At 37.7% G+C, this 20,403-nt stretch overlaps 1 protein-coding gene across 4 annotated transcripts in view; it reads right to left on the minus strand.

Moving 5' to 3' along the window:
- Positions 1–20,403, minus strand: part of LOC118768051 — a 108,138-nt gene that overhangs the window by 73,595 nt on the left and 14,140 nt on the right. Inside the window, exons 5-13 of one of the 4 annotated variants that reach the window (XM_036513805.1) lie at positions 19,710–19,914; positions 17,267–17,747; positions 15,480–15,649; positions 13,856–14,008; positions 10,358–10,452; positions 8,909–9,054; positions 5,993–6,070; positions 4,666–4,804; positions 1,862–2,411 (exon numbers count right to left, since the gene is read on the minus strand). In XM_036513805.1, coding sequence (XP_036369698.1) covers positions 2,237–2,411; positions 4,666–4,804; positions 5,993–6,070; positions 8,909–9,054; positions 10,358–10,452; positions 13,856–14,008; positions 15,480–15,649; positions 17,267–17,747; positions 19,710–19,914 — 1,642 coding nt within the window. In that variant the 3' untranslated portion in view covers positions 1,862–2,236. Of the gene's footprint in view, positions 1–1,861; positions 2,413–4,660; positions 4,805–5,992; positions 6,071–8,908; positions 9,055–10,357; positions 10,453–13,855; positions 14,009–15,479; positions 15,650–17,266; positions 17,748–19,709; positions 19,915–20,403 lie in introns of those variants that run through there. The other 3 variants (XM_036513804.1, XM_036513803.1, XM_036513806.1) reach the window with 3 other exon arrangements.

Raw genomic sequence — 20,403 nt, forward strand, 5'->3', positions numbered from 1 at the left:
CTGTTGTCAAGCGATGTTCGGGGGACAAACACAGACACACAAACATATACACACACACACTATATATATACATATATACGACGGGCTTCTTTCAGTTTCCGTCTACCAAATCCACTCACAAGGCTTTGGTCAGTCTGAGGCTATAGTGGAAGACACTTTGCCCAAGGTGTATACATATGTATACTCACATATACACGTTTCTACATATATACACACACACTCACACACATATATATATATATATAATATATATAAATGCATATGTACATGCCCACCAACACATGTACATACTTATGTGTCCATATGTACACACAGATAGACACAACTATAAATATATATACGCATATGCAGTCACAAGAGAAAAAGGAGAAAGAAAAAACAATAATTAATAATCTTGTAGCCATTTGACAGTATCATAACACTGTTGGAGATGGGGGTTTAGCTATGGAAAAGGGAAAGAGAAAAAAAAAGAGAGAAAACTAAACATGCATATACATATGTACACACAACTATGTGTACATATACATGCACATATATGCGTGCCCATGTGTGTATAATGTGTATGGATAGAAGAGGACTGGTACATGTATGTAGTCACACATTCATATACACATGGATATATGCACTCACATATGCACATGCAAATACCAGTACACGTTCATATATACTTGCACACAAATTCGCATGTAGTCACACACATGTTCCTACAAACATAAACACCCATATATATAGATATAGATATTACTAAATTTTTATGTTTGTATTTATATGATATATTTATATATTACTAAATTTTTAAACGTCGAAAATAAAAGGCTGTAATTAATTATGCCCCACTCTAATGATCCAGCCAAACAACTACATTTTCTAACATAGAATATTAATAAAGTGGTTGTATACTGTCAACTTAACGTGACAGTCCTGTAAGGGAATTACACCACCGCTGTTTAGCCCTAGGAAGCATCAACGCTTCCTGTCAGCCTTGACACATTTCCTGTGTCCTTATATATTTAACAATGTGCACAGAAAATGTGTCAAGGCCGACAGGAAGCGTTGATGCTTCCTAGGGCTAAACAGCGGTGGTGTAATTCCCTTACAGGACGGTCACGTTATGTTGACAGTATACAACCACTCTATCGCTCCACCACCATACATATCTCTATGAGATATTTAGAAATTTAATATTTCTAATATTAATAAAGCCTAATGCTAAAAGTAATAACAGATTGTAAACTTAACCTTTGTTATTTAGATTTAAAATTAAATTTCAACTATATTACATTATAATAGTAAAAAAAAAACTTTTCTAAAAAATATATTATGGGAAAATATTGAAAAAAAGCACTTTTAAAAAAACTTTTAATAGTTTTATTTGCATTATTTTTATCTTGTCTTTTACATTTTTTTTTTTTCACGAAATGCATTTTTCAGACAAACACATAAATTAATTATATGCTATTTAAAATGTTAGAAAATAACTGGAAAATATATATTTAAGAAATACAAAATAGTGGAAAACATGGCTGGAATTGTTTCGAAATTGGTAGCAGAGAATTTATACATACATAGTCACACACACACACATACAGCCACATAAATAGTCATATACATAAAACTACACACACTGATGTACTTACAAGTGCATTTACACACACATGCAATCAACCACAGAAATTCAAACATCCACACAGATTTAAAACAAAAATTCACAAGATATTCACACACATTCACAAAATTCAATGTGTAACTACACACATACAAGAACTCTCATATGTTATCTATATCCACACACACAAATGTACACACTATTCCGCACACATATTTACAAATATATAACTATACATCATTACTTACATCCACATACACATTCATTTTTATACACACATACATACTCCTTTATAGTCACATCCAGATACACACATACACACGCATGCACACACACACACACACATTCCCATGCACAAATTCACATTTATGCAGATGCTCATACATTCACATCCACACACATATTCACACACACATTCATACCTACGTTTACACCACATCTACACATACATTAGCACTTAAACACATACCTACACATTCAGACATACTCATATCCACATCTACATAATAGACTCATACAGCCACACATACATTCGTACTCATATCTAAGCACACATACATTAATATCCACATCAATACGCACTCACCTTCACTCATACATGCACACATACACAGACACACACACACACATTTACAAACAAATCATGAAGTCAAGATCTTCAATCTGATTCTGTAAGACTTTCAGTTCTGCAAAATGGCTTTCTCTGTTGCCATTTGTTTCAGTGTTGTTGTTGTCATTGTTGTGTAGGCTGAAAACAGATTCTATGGAACCAGCATCACCGATATCAGGAACATTCAGGTTTCCTTCTAACAGGATCAGTAGATATAGATGATTAGATATGGAGAAAGATAGAGAGAGAGAGACAACATAAACAAGGAGAAATAAAGAGAGAGAGATATCTTCATCATTGTTTTAACCACTACTTTTCCATGTTTGCATGATTCAGAAGAAATTCAGTGAGACAGAATTTCTGAGGCAGGATGCTATTCCTGTTGCCAACCCTCACACAGATAGTGACATATCAATTATAAATGCAGATACTTGAGGAAAAAATTGGTAAACAGAGATTAAGTAAAACAGTGCAAATAGTGTGTGGTGTAATAGACGATAAATTACATTTCATGGGCAAAACATTTTGAGGAGAGATATGCAAGGCAAATAATTTTTTGTGGATAATACAGTCAATCTGTTTGGCACAGATTGGTTAGAACTATTTTATTTATGGCAACTCCCCATAAATCTTTACTGCAGTAACATAAATGGTTGTCCTGTTAAAAACAAGTCTTCGGAAGAACTGAAGAAAAAAATTGAAAAAAATGTCCCCACAAGTGTTATCAAAGGATTTAGGTCTATGTAGAAAGATGGAAGCCTATTTCCAAGTAGGTGAAAACGCTGTGCCTGTACTTAGAGCAAACAAAAAAGTGCCATTCGCAGCAATTGAAACCGTAAATGGTTGGACAGACTTGAAAAGGGCAGAGTCATCAAAAAGGTGGATTACTCAAGGTGGGCAGCTCCCACAGTATGTATTAAAAAAAAAAAGATTAGACTGTGTGCCAATTTCTCTACAGGATTGAATGACTGCTTAAAAACATACTGCAGAAGACATTTTTTTCAATTTGCAAGAGAAATGAGCAGCAGTACAGCTACAGAATGAAGGCAGCACTGGCTAAGAAAGAGTTACTTGAGCCAGAACCATTAACACTTATTTGTACTGTGTAGGAACAGTATTCTGCATTTAGGACATATACTAAATGCAGAATTGACAATACAATTGAAAGTGACACTTGCAAGGTGTGTGGTGATAAAGGTGAGATTGTAAGGTATATTGTGAATGAGTACACAAAGCTGGCCCCAAAAGAAGACATGATAGTGTTGCAAAAGTGATTCTTTGTGAGCTGCGTGACAAGTATAGATTGAAGAAGGCAAATATGTGTTACAGGAAACTCAGGAGTAATTAAGGATGACAACGTAAAGATACTGTAGGCTGTAGTGTCTAAAATGATGATGAAATTCAACATGCAAAGCTGGATATAGAGGTTGTGAATAAAGAGGGGGGGCGTGTTTAAACATAAATATTGCATGCCCTGCTGATGCCGGTGAATTAGAAAAAGAAGAAAATCAGGTCAGACATGATGTGATAGGGAAATATAAAGACTGTGGTCATTGAAAGTGAATGTTATACTGTAAGTACCAAGATTACAAACTTGCTTGAAAAGAGAAGGGTAAATGTGCATGAATCCTCCACGGAATTCTTGAAATCTGAATGAAGAGTGTAACCTAAGTCCACTGGTTATGGACAGCTGACCCTTTATTACATTTTCCACTGAAGTTGCAGTAAGTACCAAGATTACAAGTAGAGACTTCAAACTTGAAATCTTCAAAGCCACAGTCGAACCAATTCTACTATATGGCTCAGAAACCTGGACGTTATCAAAGAAGCTTGAGAGGCATTTGGATGGAACCTACACTCGCCTCCTTATGAGAGCTCAAAATCTCTTGTGAAAGCGCCATCCAACCAAAATGCAAATATATGGGAAACTATCACCTGTGTCATCTCTTGTGAAAGGTAGGAGAGTCCAGTTTGCTGGACATTGTTGTAGAACTGAAAAAGAGGTAATTTCTACTCTCCTCCTCTGGAAGCCATCTACTCGCAATGCCAGAGGGCGCACACTCTCCTACCCTGATGTAATCTCCAGGGATACAGGCATCCAGCAACAGAACCTCCGCAATGCCATGATGGACCGTGAAGTCAGGCGTAGCATGGTAAATTCCATTGTCTCAACCACGGTCGAACAATGATGATGATGAAGATTACAAACTTGCTTGAAAAAAAAAAGGGAAAATGTGCATGAATCCTCCACAGAGTTCTTGAAATCTGAATGAAGAGTGTAACCTAAGTCCACTGGTTATGGACAGCTGACAACTTTATTACATTTTCCACTGAAGTGCTGTATAATGATGATTGATGATGATTGATGGTTTACATAATGATGATTGATGATTTACAATAAAAGACTGAATCAATGATTTGAATACAAGTAAAATCTCTCTCACCTTCTGTATAAGTTGTAAAATTCTCTATAGATGTTATGTCCCCTAAAAGGATCTGGTAGTCAGTGTCAGGAGTGCGGTAAGAGCTGGGATCAATGTAGTCTCTTAAATTTGCTCTTACTTTGTTTTCAGTTTCTTGAAATATTTCTGAAAGACATAACTTGATGTTATTTAAATTTAACACTGGACAAACATTCATTTCTACCAAATACAGATGGGACTGTTGACATCTCCCCCTTGTGAAGCCAACTTCACACAGGAATTTGAACTCAAAGCATAAAGTAGTGGAGCTAAATGCCTTGGAATCTACCCTGAAATCCAATTCACTCATCTCCCTTTCTCTTGTACAGTATGTGTGCCCTACCCTGGGGCCCACACTAATTATAATAGATCGTTACCACTATCGCCTTACTGGTACCTGTTCATCATTACCACCATCGCCTTACTGGCACCTGTGCCGGTGGCATGTGTAAAAAGATTCGAGCGAGGTCGTTGCCAGTACCGCCTGACTGGCCCCCGTGCAGGTGGCACGTAAAAGCACCCACTACACTAATGGTTGGCATTAGGAAGGGCATCCAGCTGTAAAAACTCTGCCAGCTCAAGATTGAAGCCTGGTGCAGCCATCTGGTTGGCCAGCCCTCAGTCAAATCATCCAACCCATGCTAGCATGGAAAGCGGACGTTAAACGATGATGATGATGTTATCATTTTAATCAAAGTCAATGTCATGGTCATCACCGCCAAAAAGGACCTGCAGCAGCAATGACACCATCATCAAAGTTACTATCACATCCTCATCATCATCATTTTATATTTTTTCCATACTGATAGGCGTAGGAGTGGCTGTGTGGTAAGTAGCTTGTTTACCAACCACATGGTTCCGGGTTCAGTCCCACTGCGTGGCACCTTGGGCAAGTGTCTTCTACTATAGTCTCGAGCCGACCAAAGCCTTGTGAGTGGTTTTGGTAGACGGAAACTGAAAGAAGCCCATCGTATATATGTATATATATGTATATGTGTGTGTATATGTTTGTGTGTCTGTGTTTGTCCCCCCAACATCACTTGACAACCGATGCTGGTGTGTTTACGTCACCGTAACTTAGCGGTTCAGCAAAAGGGACCGATAGAATAAGTACTGGGCTTACAAAGAATAAGTCCTAGGGTCGATTTGCTCGACTAAAGGCGGTGCTCCAGCATGGCCACAGTCAAATGACTGAAACAAGTAAAAGAGTATACAGGCTGGATGTGTCACCCACAATGGTCCTGTCTTCCATTCCGCTATGGCAATTCGTCTTGCAGTGTGTGAATACAAAACAAACTACCAGTGGCAACTTACCATATTCAAACTGATAAGAGGTACTGTATTGATCCACCAACATGAAATGTTCCAATATGGCTGGAGTATCTGAAATAACTGTAACAGAAAACAATAACAAGATTATGTTTAACCCTTTAGTGTATAAACTGGCCAAATCCGGCCCAATATATTTACATATTTTATATTCAAACTGGCCATATCTAGCCTCTCACACCAAACCTACATTGACAGTCTAAAAATAAACAATCACATCATTGAAACCTCAAAGCTATAAGGTAATGCATGATTAATTCAAAACAATTTAAATAAAAAAGCATTACATTTAACAGAGTAATCTGAACACTAAAGGGTTAAAGAATAATGATATAATCACATATGTAATGCGGAAGGGATCAAATAAATCATGGCAAATTAACTTGGAAGCACCTCCACATATCTTTGGCTAAACAGATTACTCCGAAAGAATGTATTCCAGCTAGTTCAACTGATCAGTACAGCAGTCCATACAGAGGCAAAGAGTTGTTTACTGGTCTTGTCATGGGTATAATGTAAACCTGAGTATACTTCAAAGGTGGTGGTGGTGACCCCCTTCGGTCAGACACTGACCATGGGTTTGCACCTAGAGAGTTACTCTCTGAGGCACAAGTCTGGGCAAGGTTGTTTTATGGAAGACCAGCAGTCGCCCATGCATACCGGCTTCCCCTCTCCACGTCACCGATGTTGTCCAAGGGAAAGGCAAAGGGGCCGATACAGCTTGGCACCTGTGACGTCGCAACTCATTTCTACAGCTGAGTGAACTGGAGCAACGTGAAATAATGTGTCTTGCTCAAGAACACAACACGCAGCCCGGCCCGGGATTCGAGCTCACAACCTCACGATCGTAAGCTCAACGCTCTAACCACTGAGCCATGCGCCTTCACATCAAAGGTATTATGCAGTATATCATTTATTAAACAAAAACAAATGGATAATTCAAAACATCACTACACACGTTTCAGTAGCATAGTTTATTCTCAAATATTAAGTCAATTACATAACTTATTAGATTACATTAAATAAATCCTATTGTTATATAACCACTCAATTTCATCAGGTGATATTCTGTCAAATATTTTGGTGAAATACAATGAATCTATGAGGGAAGAGACAGTCGCCCAGCAACAAAATTTGCTAAGGGGGTGCAAACTCAGGTCCTAATTTTTTTATGAAAAATGTGGATTTTTTCCAATGTTAAAATTAAAACAAATACAGGTATAATAATAATTTTTATTATTATGAGGGTCGGCTGAAATGTTCATAATCTGAGCAAGACACTCTCAATGGAATGTGACGAAATGAAGTTTATTTTCAAACATAGTTCCTCTTACTGTCCACACACTTCCATTAGTAGTTGCAGTGCTTGGGTCGCACTGGTGAAGAAGCTTTTCTCTTGATCAAAATGGTCATCAACAACAGATAATATGTTCTCATCATAGTGATACTGGTGCTCAGCTGAGTGTTTTTCTATGGTGGGAAACAGATGATAACCAGAAGGAACCAAATTTCTAACATAGGGAGGATGATCAACCAGTTCAAAGCCAGTCACACACAGCAGCCATTGAAACCAAGGACTTGTGTGCTGAAGCATTGTCCTAATGAAACAAGACCCCATTCATCAGTTTTTCTGGGTGTTTGGTCTTGATAGCCTTTCATAACTGCCTTAGGAAGTTGGTATTGAAATTTTCCATTGATGGTGTGATCATTTTGAAGATAGCCAATAAACACAATATTTTTTGCATTAATGCATAGTATATATAATAATGTGAAGTATATTTTGCATATTAAAATGTTTAATTTTGGAAATGTATCAAGCAGAGCTAAAATAAGCAGTAAAAATACAAATTGCAAGTATTTCAAAATGTGGGACACTACATAACAAAAATGAACAAAAAAAAGGGGGAAGAAAATAGTGGTGTTTGTGTTCCAAAGGTATAATGAGAAGGCTCAGGAGAAGGATAGAGAGATGGGGTAGAGGGAAGGAAGTTAGAAGGAATGAAAAGTGAAAAGATAAACTGGGGATCTGAAATGAGTACAAGGCAGGAAATTGGCCCCTGTGCCAATATATATATATATGTATATATATGTGTGTGTGTATATATATATATATATATATATATATATATATATATATATATATATATATATATGTATATATGTATATATGTGTGTGTGTATATATATATATATATATATATATATAGATATATATATATATGTGTGTGTGTGTGTATGTATATATATATCCAAAAAATGGAACAAGAACGCAACAGACGATAATAAAACATCAAGACAGATAGACAATACAAAGACAGATAGGAAAAACCAGGGACAGGTCATTCGCAACCTCCTCTCATCAGTCGAGTTACCAAATTATCCTTACAGTTTTGACCAGAGACTTCAAATGTGTCTGGCCCCAAAAATCTAAGTTAAGAGCATTAAATTTTTGGGGAGAAAACATTTAATGCTCTTAACTTAGATTTTTGGGGCTAGCCAGATTTGAACAGTCTCAAGTGTAACCGGCCGAAACTGTAAGAATAATTTGGTAACTTGACTGGTGAGAGGAAGCTCCAAATGACCCATCCTTGTTTTTGCCTGTCCGTCTTTGTATCATCTATCTGTCCGGTTGTTTAATTATTGTCTGTTGCGTTCTTGAGGTGTTGACTCTAAATTCTATAGAATATCAATAGAGATAAACTTATATAGATATGAGAGACAGGGAGAAATATAAATATATCTATAAAATTTATAAATGTTTCATATGCAAAAATCTGGCAGAATAATGAAATAAAAGATGTGAAAATAATGATGAAGCTGATGATGAAGATTGTGGTGATGGTAGTAGCGGTGGCAGTGACTAACATAGAAGTAAGAGGAATAGGAAGGTCTTTGCCTTACCATCTGAAGCACTGTATTTAGTAAGGTTGTTGTTATTGTTCAACCATCCTGCAGGTACTTTTCTTTTACTTTTTGTCTTTGGCTGTGTAGTATCATGTCGGATTTTAACATTTCCAGATTTGTAGATTTCATATGCAAGGAGATTCCTGATAGTAGATGTGGTAAATGTACTGGTAATTATCGCTGACATAACATTAGGGACAATGTCAGTAAGAAAAAAAATCCATGGAAAATGAAGATGACACACTTCTAGCAAAAACTGTAGTTAGACACACACACACACACACACACACACACACATAAGAACAATACTAAGAAAAGACTGAGAATGCATCAAAATTTTTTAGATACACATATCTGTTTTTGTACTTAAAACATGTTCAATTTTTTAACATAAGGGAAAATAATTTTGTTTTATATATTAATATGTATACTCTCTTTTCCTTGTTTCAGTCATTTGACTGTGGCCATGCTGGAGCGGCGCCTTTAGTCAAGCAAATCAACCCCAGGACTTATTCTTTGTAAGCCTAGTACTTATTCTATCGGTCTCTTTTGCCGAACCACTAAGTTACGGGGATGTAAACACACCAGCATCGGTTGTCAAGCAATGTTGGGGGGACAAACATAGACACACAAACACATACATACATACATACACACACACACACACATATATATATATATATATATACAACTGGCTTCTTTCAGTTTCCATCTACCAAATCCACTCACAAGGCTTTGGTTGGCCTGAGGCTATAGTAGAAGACACTTGCCCAAGATGCCACACAGTGGGACTGAACCCGGAACCATGCGGTTCGTAAGCAAGTTACTTACCACACAGCCACTCCTATGGCTATGGAAATAAAAATACAAAAGCTTAACTGAAAATATATTGGTATATACATCCATATGATAAGTTTGACTCAGAATTTGAACTCAGAACGTAACAGCAAACAAAATACCGCAAAGCATTCCGCACAGCGTGCTAACGATTCTGCCAGCTCGCCGCTTTACTAACTAATCCTCTAAATATTACTACAGTGGAACATTCACTGATCCCATTATCCAACTGGTAGAGGGCTGTGAGTGCCTGATGATACTCTTGATGGGCATTACAGTGACCTAACCTGAAAATAGATGTGAACACAGCCAGTTTCCAAGTAATGATAGTTGACTCTATAGAATGCTTCAGACTGATCCAAATTGATCAGAGCCCCACCAAAGCCTGCTTTCATCGCTGCCCTCTCTATGATGTTTCACATAAGGTGGAGGTTGTCAAGGGTAGATCTGTGTGAGATCATACACATTTGTGCTTCCCCAACGGCAGTTTTCCATGATTTATACACAATTTCTTTACAAAAATAACAGAACTGATGTCAAATGTGGCTTAGCCAGCCATAACAACAACAACAACAACAACAAAAAGGACAGGCAGAAATAATAGGGTACCTTTCATAATAGCTTCGGGCAACACGACCTCTGTTTTTCTGTAAAGTATTTGTTACCTCACGGTATATAACAGCCCACTTCATTTTTTCTGTTACCTGTAATGGTAGATATTGGTAGAACAGTAAGTAAATGAAGCACACACATACAGGTGGTATCAGAAAAATCCCAGACTAGTTCTGTAGTGTACTAAAAGGTGGCAGCACACAGTTGCATGTGCAGTGAGAGCTAGCAGTGACCTTCAAAAGGGTGTTTTCCGAGTGGCATCACTGTGATTACTTTGCAAATTGTGAAATTTGTTATTTTGTTATCATATGTATGCGGTAGTCTGTGATTTTGTCATGGACAGGAAGTTGGAACAAAGAACCAACATGAAATTTTGCATTAAACTTGGAAGTATAGGCGTAGGAGTGGCTGTGTGGTAACTAGCTTGCTTACAAACCACATGGTTCCGGGTTCAGTGCCACTGCGTGGAACCTTAGGCAAATGTCTTCTACTATAGCCAGGAAGTTTGCATTGGTGTCAAAAGGATTAAAATAAGGAAGAATATATTGATAATGGCAAATGTCTTCTACTGACCAAAGCCTTGAGTAGATTTGGTAGATGGAAACTGAAAGAAGCCCATTGTATATATATATATCATCATCATCATCATCATCAATTAACGTCCGCTTTCCATGCTAGCATATATATATATGTATAGAAAGGGTATGGCCTGGTCAGCCTGTAATGACATGCATAAGATCTAGTCATCAAATCTAAGTAGAGACTTCAAACTTGAAATCTTCAAAGCCACAGTCGAACCAATTCTACTATATGGCTCAGAACCCAGGACGTTATCAAAGAAGCTTGAGAGGCGGTTGGATGGAACCTACACTCTCCTCCTTATGAGAGCTCAAAATCTCTTGTGGAAATGGCATCCAACCAAAATGCAAATATATAGGAAACTACCACCTGTGTCATCTCTTGTGAAAGGTAGGAGAGTCCAGTTTGCTGGACATTGTTGTAGAGCTGAAAAAGAGGTAATTTCTACTCTTCTCCTCTGGAAGCCATCTACTCGTACTACCAGAGGGCGCACACTCTCCTACCCTGATGTAATCTCCAGGGATACAGGCATCCAGCAACAGGACCTCCGTAATGCCATGATGGACCGTGAAGTCTGGCGTAACATAGTAAATTCTATTGTCTCGACCACGGTCGACACAATGATGGCGATGATGTATATGTGTGAGTATATATATATATATGTATGTGTGTATATATGTTTGTGTGTCTGTGTTTGTCTCTCCAACATCGATTGACAACCAATGCTGGTGTGTTTACGTCTCTGTAACTTAGCGGTTCGGCAAAAGAGACCGATAGAATAACTACTAGGCTTACAAAGAATAAGTCCTATACGACAAAGTTGCACAGCATGACAGAGGAAGGTACATCAGTACCAATGAGGCATTTTGGTGCATCTTCAATTTTCCCATTCATGAGAGGCACTCAGCCGTCATTCATCTGAGTGTCCATCTAGAGAATGGCCACAGGGTTATTTTTATAAAACAAACAGCCTTGCAACAAGCACTTTCTCCAAAAGAAACTAACCTTTTAAGTTGTGTGAAGTAGATGAAGATGCAAGAAAACTCCTTTATCTACAACTAGCAGTATCGCCCGGCATTGCTCAGGTTTGTAAGGGAAATAACTATATAAGCATTTTTAGAGAGTTATTTCCCTTATATAAACCGAGCAAAAATGCATTAAAAATGCGATAAAATGATGGTAAATTTTTTTTTTAAATCGTAGACTCATCGTAGACGCAAGCTAATGCCCAGAAGGGCTCGATATGAATCACGACTATAAGATACCCGCTTTTGGTTAAACTGCACTGCAAAATGTGGGAGTAGTTAGGAATCTAAATTGGAGGAGACAGACTCTCACACACACAACTTCAGTTTTATATATAAAGATTACCCAAGTATTACACCTGGAAAAACAATAAATGGCACAAGAGGAAATGTGGAGCTGACATTCTTGCAAGAGTTTACAGTGTCTACCCAAGCCAAGCAGAATGTTACTACTTACGGCTCCTTTTGCATTAAGTACGCGGTCCCAAATCATTCCAAGATTCAAGGAGGGTAAATGGTCATGTGTGTGAAATTTATAGGGCAGCCTGCTATCAAAAATGTTTTCAGAAAATGATGAGAATTGGGACTTTGCATTGACTGGAGCATCAGTATCAGATTCTCCAAGGAAACTTTGTAACTTTTTTGCAGTTATACTGAACATGTGTCAACTTTGCAGATGAAACATCATGAGGATATAGCTGAAGATTTAAAGTATGCAATTCAATAGGCAAACCCAGATATCAATATTCAGTTCTCTGAAACAATTTTAAACCAAGCACTGATTGAAATTGATGATCAAGTTCTGGCTATGGGAGGCAAAAATTTGCAAGAGTTTGGCTCTGGACTGCCAAAAACAAATTGTCAAATTAGTGATTTAATTTCAAGACATAGCAAGAGAGAAAAATTATGAAATCACACGTTGGCTGCATTTGTGAATGAACATGAACCTAATCTTCTTCCAGAACAATGTTGTACATATGATAAAATTATTTCGTCAGTCAGAAAAAAAAGCAGAGGAATTTTGTTTTGAAGCGCCTGGTGGCACAGGTAAAACATTTGTAACATCATTGCTTCTCTCCAAGGTGAGGCAACAAAAAAGAATTGCAGTTGCTGTAGCATCATCTGGTGTTCCTTCCACCTTTCTCCCAAAAGGAAGAACAGCTCATTCTGCTTTTAAAATCCTGCTAAACCTGGTCACAAATGACAGTCCAATTTGTAACATAAGCTAAGGTTCAGGTTCAGCAGAAGTGTTGTGCCAATACCACCTGATCATTTGGGATGAATGCACCGTGTTACATAGAGATGCAATGGAAGCTCTTGATAAGACCTTACAGGACATAAGAGGCAATAATAAATCTATGAGAGGAGTTGCATTAGTTTTATCAGGAAACTTCAGACATTACCAGTCATTCTGAAACAAACAAGATCTGATGAAATAAAAGCATGCATTAAGTCTTCATACCTATGGCAAGCTGTATCAGCCTCTTTGTCTTTCCCTTGCATAACACTGGTGGTGTGGAGAGGGGAGGCTGGTATGCATGGGCAACTGCAGGTCTTCCATAAACAACCTTGCCCGGACTTGTGCCTGGGAGGGTAACTTTCTAGATGCAATCCCATGGTCAGTCATGACCGAAGGTCTCAGCATATATATATATATATATAATATATATATATATAATATATATATATATATATGTATATATATATATAATATATATATATATGTATATATATATATATATATATATAATATATATATATATATACACACACACACACACACACACACATATACATACACACTATATTCATATTCACATACACAAAAACAGGTGCATATATATTCAACCCTTCATACATGTCCACCACAGTCATGCTTAGATCTACTTACATTGTTATAACCGCCTGCATCTAGTACCACACAGTAGAACTGGTATGGATCAATAGTGATATTTTCCCACACTGCGACCTCAAGGTCCATATTGTTGAAAGTCAGGAACTTTTTCAAATCCACTGAAAAATCTGCTTCATGTCTGTGGTAATTCTATAATGATAATAATAATTATTATTTCTACTATAGTAACAAGGCTAGGAATTTTCAGGGGAGGTGGTTTAGTCAATTACAACAATTTCAGTACTTGCCTGGTACTTTATTTTATTGACCCCTGAAGGACAAAAGGCGAAGTTGATCTAAGTGAAATTCAAACTGAGAACATAATGATACAGAAGAAATATTATTAGGAAATTTGTTTGATGCTCTGATTCTGCTGATTTCCTGTCTATACAGATAATAATCACCCTAACTGTCTGTAACATAAATATTTTGAAGATTATGAAGAGTTTAGTAAAATAACTAAGTCATTATTGAGCTGCTGGTGTTAGAAACATAAATTACCATGAAGTTTTGATGGAAGATTTAAATTGTAATCGCTTTAAAACAAGAAGTTTGCATTGGTGTCAAAAGGATTAAAATAAGGAAGAATATATTGATAATGGGTGGAGGCGCAATGGCCCAGTGGTTAGGGCAGCAGACTTACGGTCATAGGATCGCAGTTTCGATTCCCAGATCGGGCATTGTGAGTGTTTATTGAGCGAAAACACCTAAAGCTCCACGATGCTCCGGCAGTGGGTGGTGGCGTTCCCTGCTGTACTCTTTCGCCACAACTTTCACTCTTTCTTCTGTTGGCCTGCTTGCTTAGCTAGCGTGGTGGCGTCATTTGAAGGCTAAAACAATGTGAAGCGCATTGTGACCAGCGATGTGTAGCAACATCTGATAGCCTGGTCAGTCACAGGGATCACGGTGATATTGATAATGTAACCCCTAGACAAACAATGCATGAAAAAAATTGATGGTATGGTTATGGTCAGAATGCTTATGACTGATGGTTTAGGGACCTGATAGAGGGTTAACCCTTTAGCATTCAGATTATTCTATCATATTTATTCACATTGCTTTGAATTAATCTTGCATTATTTTGTAGCTTCAAGGCAGCAAGCTGGCAGAAAGGTTGGTACACTGGGCGAAATGCTTAGCAGTATTTCGTCTGTCTTTAGATTCCCAGTTCAAATTCCACTGAGGTCAACTTTGCCTTTCATCTTTTCGGGGTTGATAAATTAAGTACCAGTTGCATACTGGGGTCAATCTAATTGACTGGCCCTCTCCCCTAAAATTTTAGCCCTTGTGCCTAGAGTAGAAAAGATTATTTTGTAGCTTCAAGATTTTGATGATGTGATTGTTTATTTTTAGAATGACATGGTAGGGTAGGTGTGAAAGGCCAGATCTGGGTGGTTTAAATATAAAACAAGTAGAATATTTTTGGCCAGATATGACCAGTTTTAAAGCTAAAGGGTTAAACAATAACAAAACCAACATCAAGAGCTGCACCAATAACAGCAACAACAATACCAATAACAACAAGAAAAACAGAGGGACAGCTGAATAGAAAAAAAAGAGAGAAAATAGGTGGGGGGAAGGGGAGAGAAGGGTAACCTTATCACCTGATAACAGAAGTTACCTCTATATCTTGTGTCAGTTTTTCTTCCAAACTCATGCTTAGTGTAGGGTTCTTTGTAAAGCGAGTCATTACTGTTGTACTGTTACTCTGATTCACCTTGATGTTCGGGTCACTACACGGGCGCCGCGGGGTCTTTGGGTAGCCAGATGCCTCATAGACTGTAGAAGTACCTACAGATAGATGGATAGATAAGTAGGTACTTAGTTTCGTAGGTAGCTATATAGGTAGGCAACCAAGCAGATAGACACACACACACATAAATATATAATCATAATCATAATCATATATGAATATCATCGTCATTGTCTAACACCCACTTTTCCATGCTTGCATGGGTCAGATGTCCTTTCTGTCTCCAGCCTCTACCCATTTCCCAGAAAGGTAATATTTCTCCATTGCCAGACATATTTTTGTGGAAGACTGGAAACAAATTACATTAACTGTATGACAGTGATGCTCATTTACAATCATCACATGATGTCAAGACAAGGCTACATACAAACACAACACACATATATAAATATATATATATATATATATATATATATATATATAAAACAGAGTTTGTATATGTGTATGTGTGTGTGTGCATATGTTCCTTATGGATTCAAAAACTGAGTTGCCAATTTTGATGTATGAGGTATCAAAAGATTCAGTAATCATTCAGCTATTAAATAAAGTATGTTTTTTGCACAACACTTTTTTACTACAAAAATAACCTCAAAAACAAAGTCAGGTTGCACAATTTTGAAGTCTTTAGCTAAGGGAGGCAACTACACCCGAACCATCTTTGTCTCAGATAAAGCATAAGAAAATGTTTAAAACACATGGAGTTTTGCCAGGGAATGAAACTTCAAAGATACACCGTCAACTTTATTGGTATTATTTAGTAGATAATCTTTTAATGTGAAGTATGTTTGTCTGTGTTTTGTTTACCCTACACTCATGCAACCTTTACTCACCCAACCTTCGTGATCTTGCCCCCACACTCTCTTCTAAATCACCTTCTTCTATTTTGAGGATATGCTTTAACACTTTATTTCCACCCCATTTACTCATAACAATCCTCATTTGATGTGAACTCGCCATGTATTTTCTCTCCAACAGACCTGTCCCTTTTTATCATACTTTTTATCATACATCTCAACATCTGATTTAAAGCCACCTTCTCTTTTAATATATCTCCTCTCAGTTCAACAGAGGCTCTTTAGATTTGTGAGTTGCATGGTGACATCATAAGTGCTGGTTCCATGTAAAATGTTCCCAGTACATTCTGTAAAGTGGATAGCATTAGAAAGAGCATCTCACCATAGAAACCAAGCCAAAACTGAGACATTGGAACAAGACACAGTCCTCATATCTGTTGGATTCTGTCAAACCTATTTCTTTACTACCCACAAGGGGCTAAACACAGAGAGGACGAACAAGGACAGACAAACGGATTAAGTCGATTATATCGACCCCAGTGCGTAACTAGTACTTAATTTATCGACCCTGAAAGGATGAAAGGCAAAGTCGACCTCGGCGGAATTTGAACTCAGAACATAATGGCAGACGAAATACCGCTAAGCATTTCGCCTGGCGTGCTAACGTTTCTGCCAGCTCAACGCCTTCTGTCAAACCATCAAACCCATGCCAGCATGGGTTGGATGGTTTAATGAATGTAATGGATTGCTTTCACACCACCCCAACTCATCACAACTAGCATCACACATCACTATACACAACTACCACCCACACCACCACAACACAATTTCCACCAGTACCACACACTTTCTTCAACTCACCTGATCCAACAGAACTACTCTCTATATATTCAGAGACAATGTTTTCTTCACTATCAAAGAAATGTTGCCTCTTAACAAGAGAGTGACTACAATGGGTATAGCTTTCTTGTGCTCCTGTGTCCTGGAATTTTGCCGCCACGGTAACTGCAGCTGTTGTTGTTACTACTGGTGCTGTTGTTGTTGATGGTGCTGTTACTTGTGTCAATCTGGAGAGTTTGGGGTTATCACAACTAGATTCCAATATAGATCTATCATAGAAACTATGTTCTCCTTTTCTGGTGCTTGAAGTCATGGCCCTATTGTTATTGATGTTATTGTTTCCTATTTTGGTATTGTGTTCACTTCCAGTATAATTGAAGACACATCTTTTCAGTCTGACAGACTTGGACAACTTCTGAAAGATCTCTGCTTCTTTTAGGGCTCCTTGAATGCTGTTTCCTCTGAATGTGCTTTTATGACCCTTACTTTTAGGCATATACTTCTGTTTGACAATGTAATAAAATAAGTTATAAATACAAATATAATAAAATAAAATATAAATACAAATATAAGAAGGGAAATTTTAGATTGTTTCTCATATATATTTCTTTACTGCCCACAAGGGGCTAAACATAAAGGGGACAAACAAGGACAGACAAAGGGATTAAGTCGATTACATCGACCCGAGTGCGAAACTGGTACTTTATTTATCGACCCCGAAAGGATGAAAGGCAAAGTCGACCTCGGCGGAATTTGAACTCAGAACGTAACGGCAGACGAGATACTGCTAAGCATTTCGCCCGGTGTGCTAACGATTCTGCCAGCTCGCCGCCTTATTGGTTCTCATATAGTCACAAGACCAGAAATTTAGATGCAGGATCATTTGTCTATTGAACTGACTCCAGTATGTATTGGTGTTTCATTTTATAGAACCTGGAAGACTGAAAGCAAAGTGGACCTCAGTATGTAAAGAATTGGAGCAAATAAAGCAAGGCATTTTGCCAGACACGATAGCAATTCTACCAATGCACTTCTTTTATAACAAGCCACAGGTATATATAAATATGATAAAATAAAACGACACAGTTCTATATTTAAGAGATGAGGAATCATGTACATTATTTACATTTGATGGATATTTCTCCTCATCTAGGCGTAGTGGTTAAGAACGTGGGCTACTAAACCCAAGATTCTGAGTTCAGTTCCAGGCAAGGAGGAGGAGGAGAAGAACGCTGCCACCGCTGAAATATATCTAGGAATGAGACCCGAGGTTCGAAATTTCCCCAAGATACCTGATGAAGGTGGAGGGTATATCAGCTGAAATGTTGTGTTAACAACAAACAACATGAGGACAAATATCTGTCCAATGTAAATAATGTAAATTTAACTAGTCTGGGAATTTTTTGATACACCTTGCACATTTACTTTCAATGCTGGCTTGGGCTGGACAGGTCATTTCTGCCCATCTAGATGGGTTGTGGGGCCACATCTTGCTCCTAAGTTTCATTTTGGTTTCTGTTCTACAACTACATACACTTCCTAACACCAATCATTTTACAACATGTACTGGATGCATTTTTGTGCACTAGAAAAGTTATCACATTTTCAACAAGACACTAGGTAGACTTTTGAAATGCTAGTCCTTCATTGGAAGTTTATAGAAATAAAAGAGGAGACTGACAGAGAAAGTGGCTGGAAAAAGATAAAAAGAACATCTTCCAACCTGAATCTTAACTCCTCTCTTTCTCTACTGAAGAGAGAAGCGAGGTATATAAATATTATGTTAAGATTGGAAAAGTCTGATCTTTGTTTTCAAACAAAAATGAACAACTGCAGACATAGTCTACTCAACCTCCATTGATCAGTTTAGCAAAGACTTTTACTTAGAGAAAACAAATGACAAATAATTTTGAGCCAATATAATTTGAATAAACAAGGATCTTTTCGGTTTGTACAGCAGTTTTTTAAAATAATTTCTAGGTAACTAAAAAATTTTAAACATCGTATACTGGTAGAATGTGTTTATAAAACATCTTTTTCTCTTGGCTTTCTTGGGAAAATTCTATAGTTTGTAAGATATTTGTTGTTTTTTTCTTCAATTTCTGAAATTTCAACCAATTACTGACGTCTATTGAGGTAAAAAAAACATTCTGTGCCATATGAATAGGTCCCTCGTTTAAGAAACAGATTGGGTTTATTTACATTTGTGAAGAAAAAAAGATACCCTTCCCCCCACCCCTAACCCTAACACTAACCCTAACTAACCCTAGCCCTAAAACAGATTGAAATGCAATAGATCGATACTAGGGTCATAATTATGGGTGACAATTTCATATGACACTGCTAGAAAAAACTGCCGTTGAAACCGAAAAGATCCATAAATAATAAAAAATGATGGGAGTTATAGAAAATAACCCAAATGTTTTCCTTTCTGTTGTATTGTTGTTACTGTTGTTTTTCTTACCTTTAAAACTAATGATTGAGGGTTGCTATCTAACAAGTGAATACAGCTGCTTGAAATCCAAGCATGAGAGTGAGGGGTGCCCAAGAACTCCACATGGTAACTGTCTACAACAATCTCTTCCATGTCCTTGTGTTTCCTTTGCTCTTCTTCCTGGTACTCAACGTATGTGTTATAGAATGGATCAAAACTTACAACAGCTGGCCACCTGAAATAATAACCCAGAATAAGAAAAGTTTTCATCCTTGCACTCCATCAATTAGCACAGCTATCACTTCACACTCGCTCACAACATCATAAGCGGAAAGTGTAACCTCTCGAAAGAGCTGTTCTTCACTCCTGCTCCAGAGCGTGGGGTGCGGGGTCACTCCGAAAGGTAGGAGAGTCCAGTTTGCTGGACATTGTTGTAGAGCTGAAAAAGAGGTAATTTCTACTCTTCTCCTCTGGAAGCCATCTACTCGCAATACCAGAGGGCGCACACTCTCCTACCCTGATGTAATCTCCAGGGATACAGGCATCCAGCAACAGGACCTCCGTAATGCCATGATGGACCGTGAAGTCTGGCGTAGCATGGTAAATTCCATTGTCTCGACCACGGTCGAACAATGATGATGATGATGATGTCACTCCGAAAAGCTCTATCTATGACGATTTCATCTCAATCGAAGGAGAGGGGCTTTCTCCGTCCGGGTTGCGG

The sequence above is a fragment of the Octopus sinensis genome, linkage group LG26 (assembly GCF_006345805.1).
Source record: "Octopus sinensis linkage group LG26, ASM634580v1, whole genome shotgun sequence".
In the NCBI taxonomy this organism is placed as follows: Eukaryota; Metazoa; Mollusca; class Cephalopoda; order Octopoda; family Octopodidae; genus Octopus; species Octopus sinensis.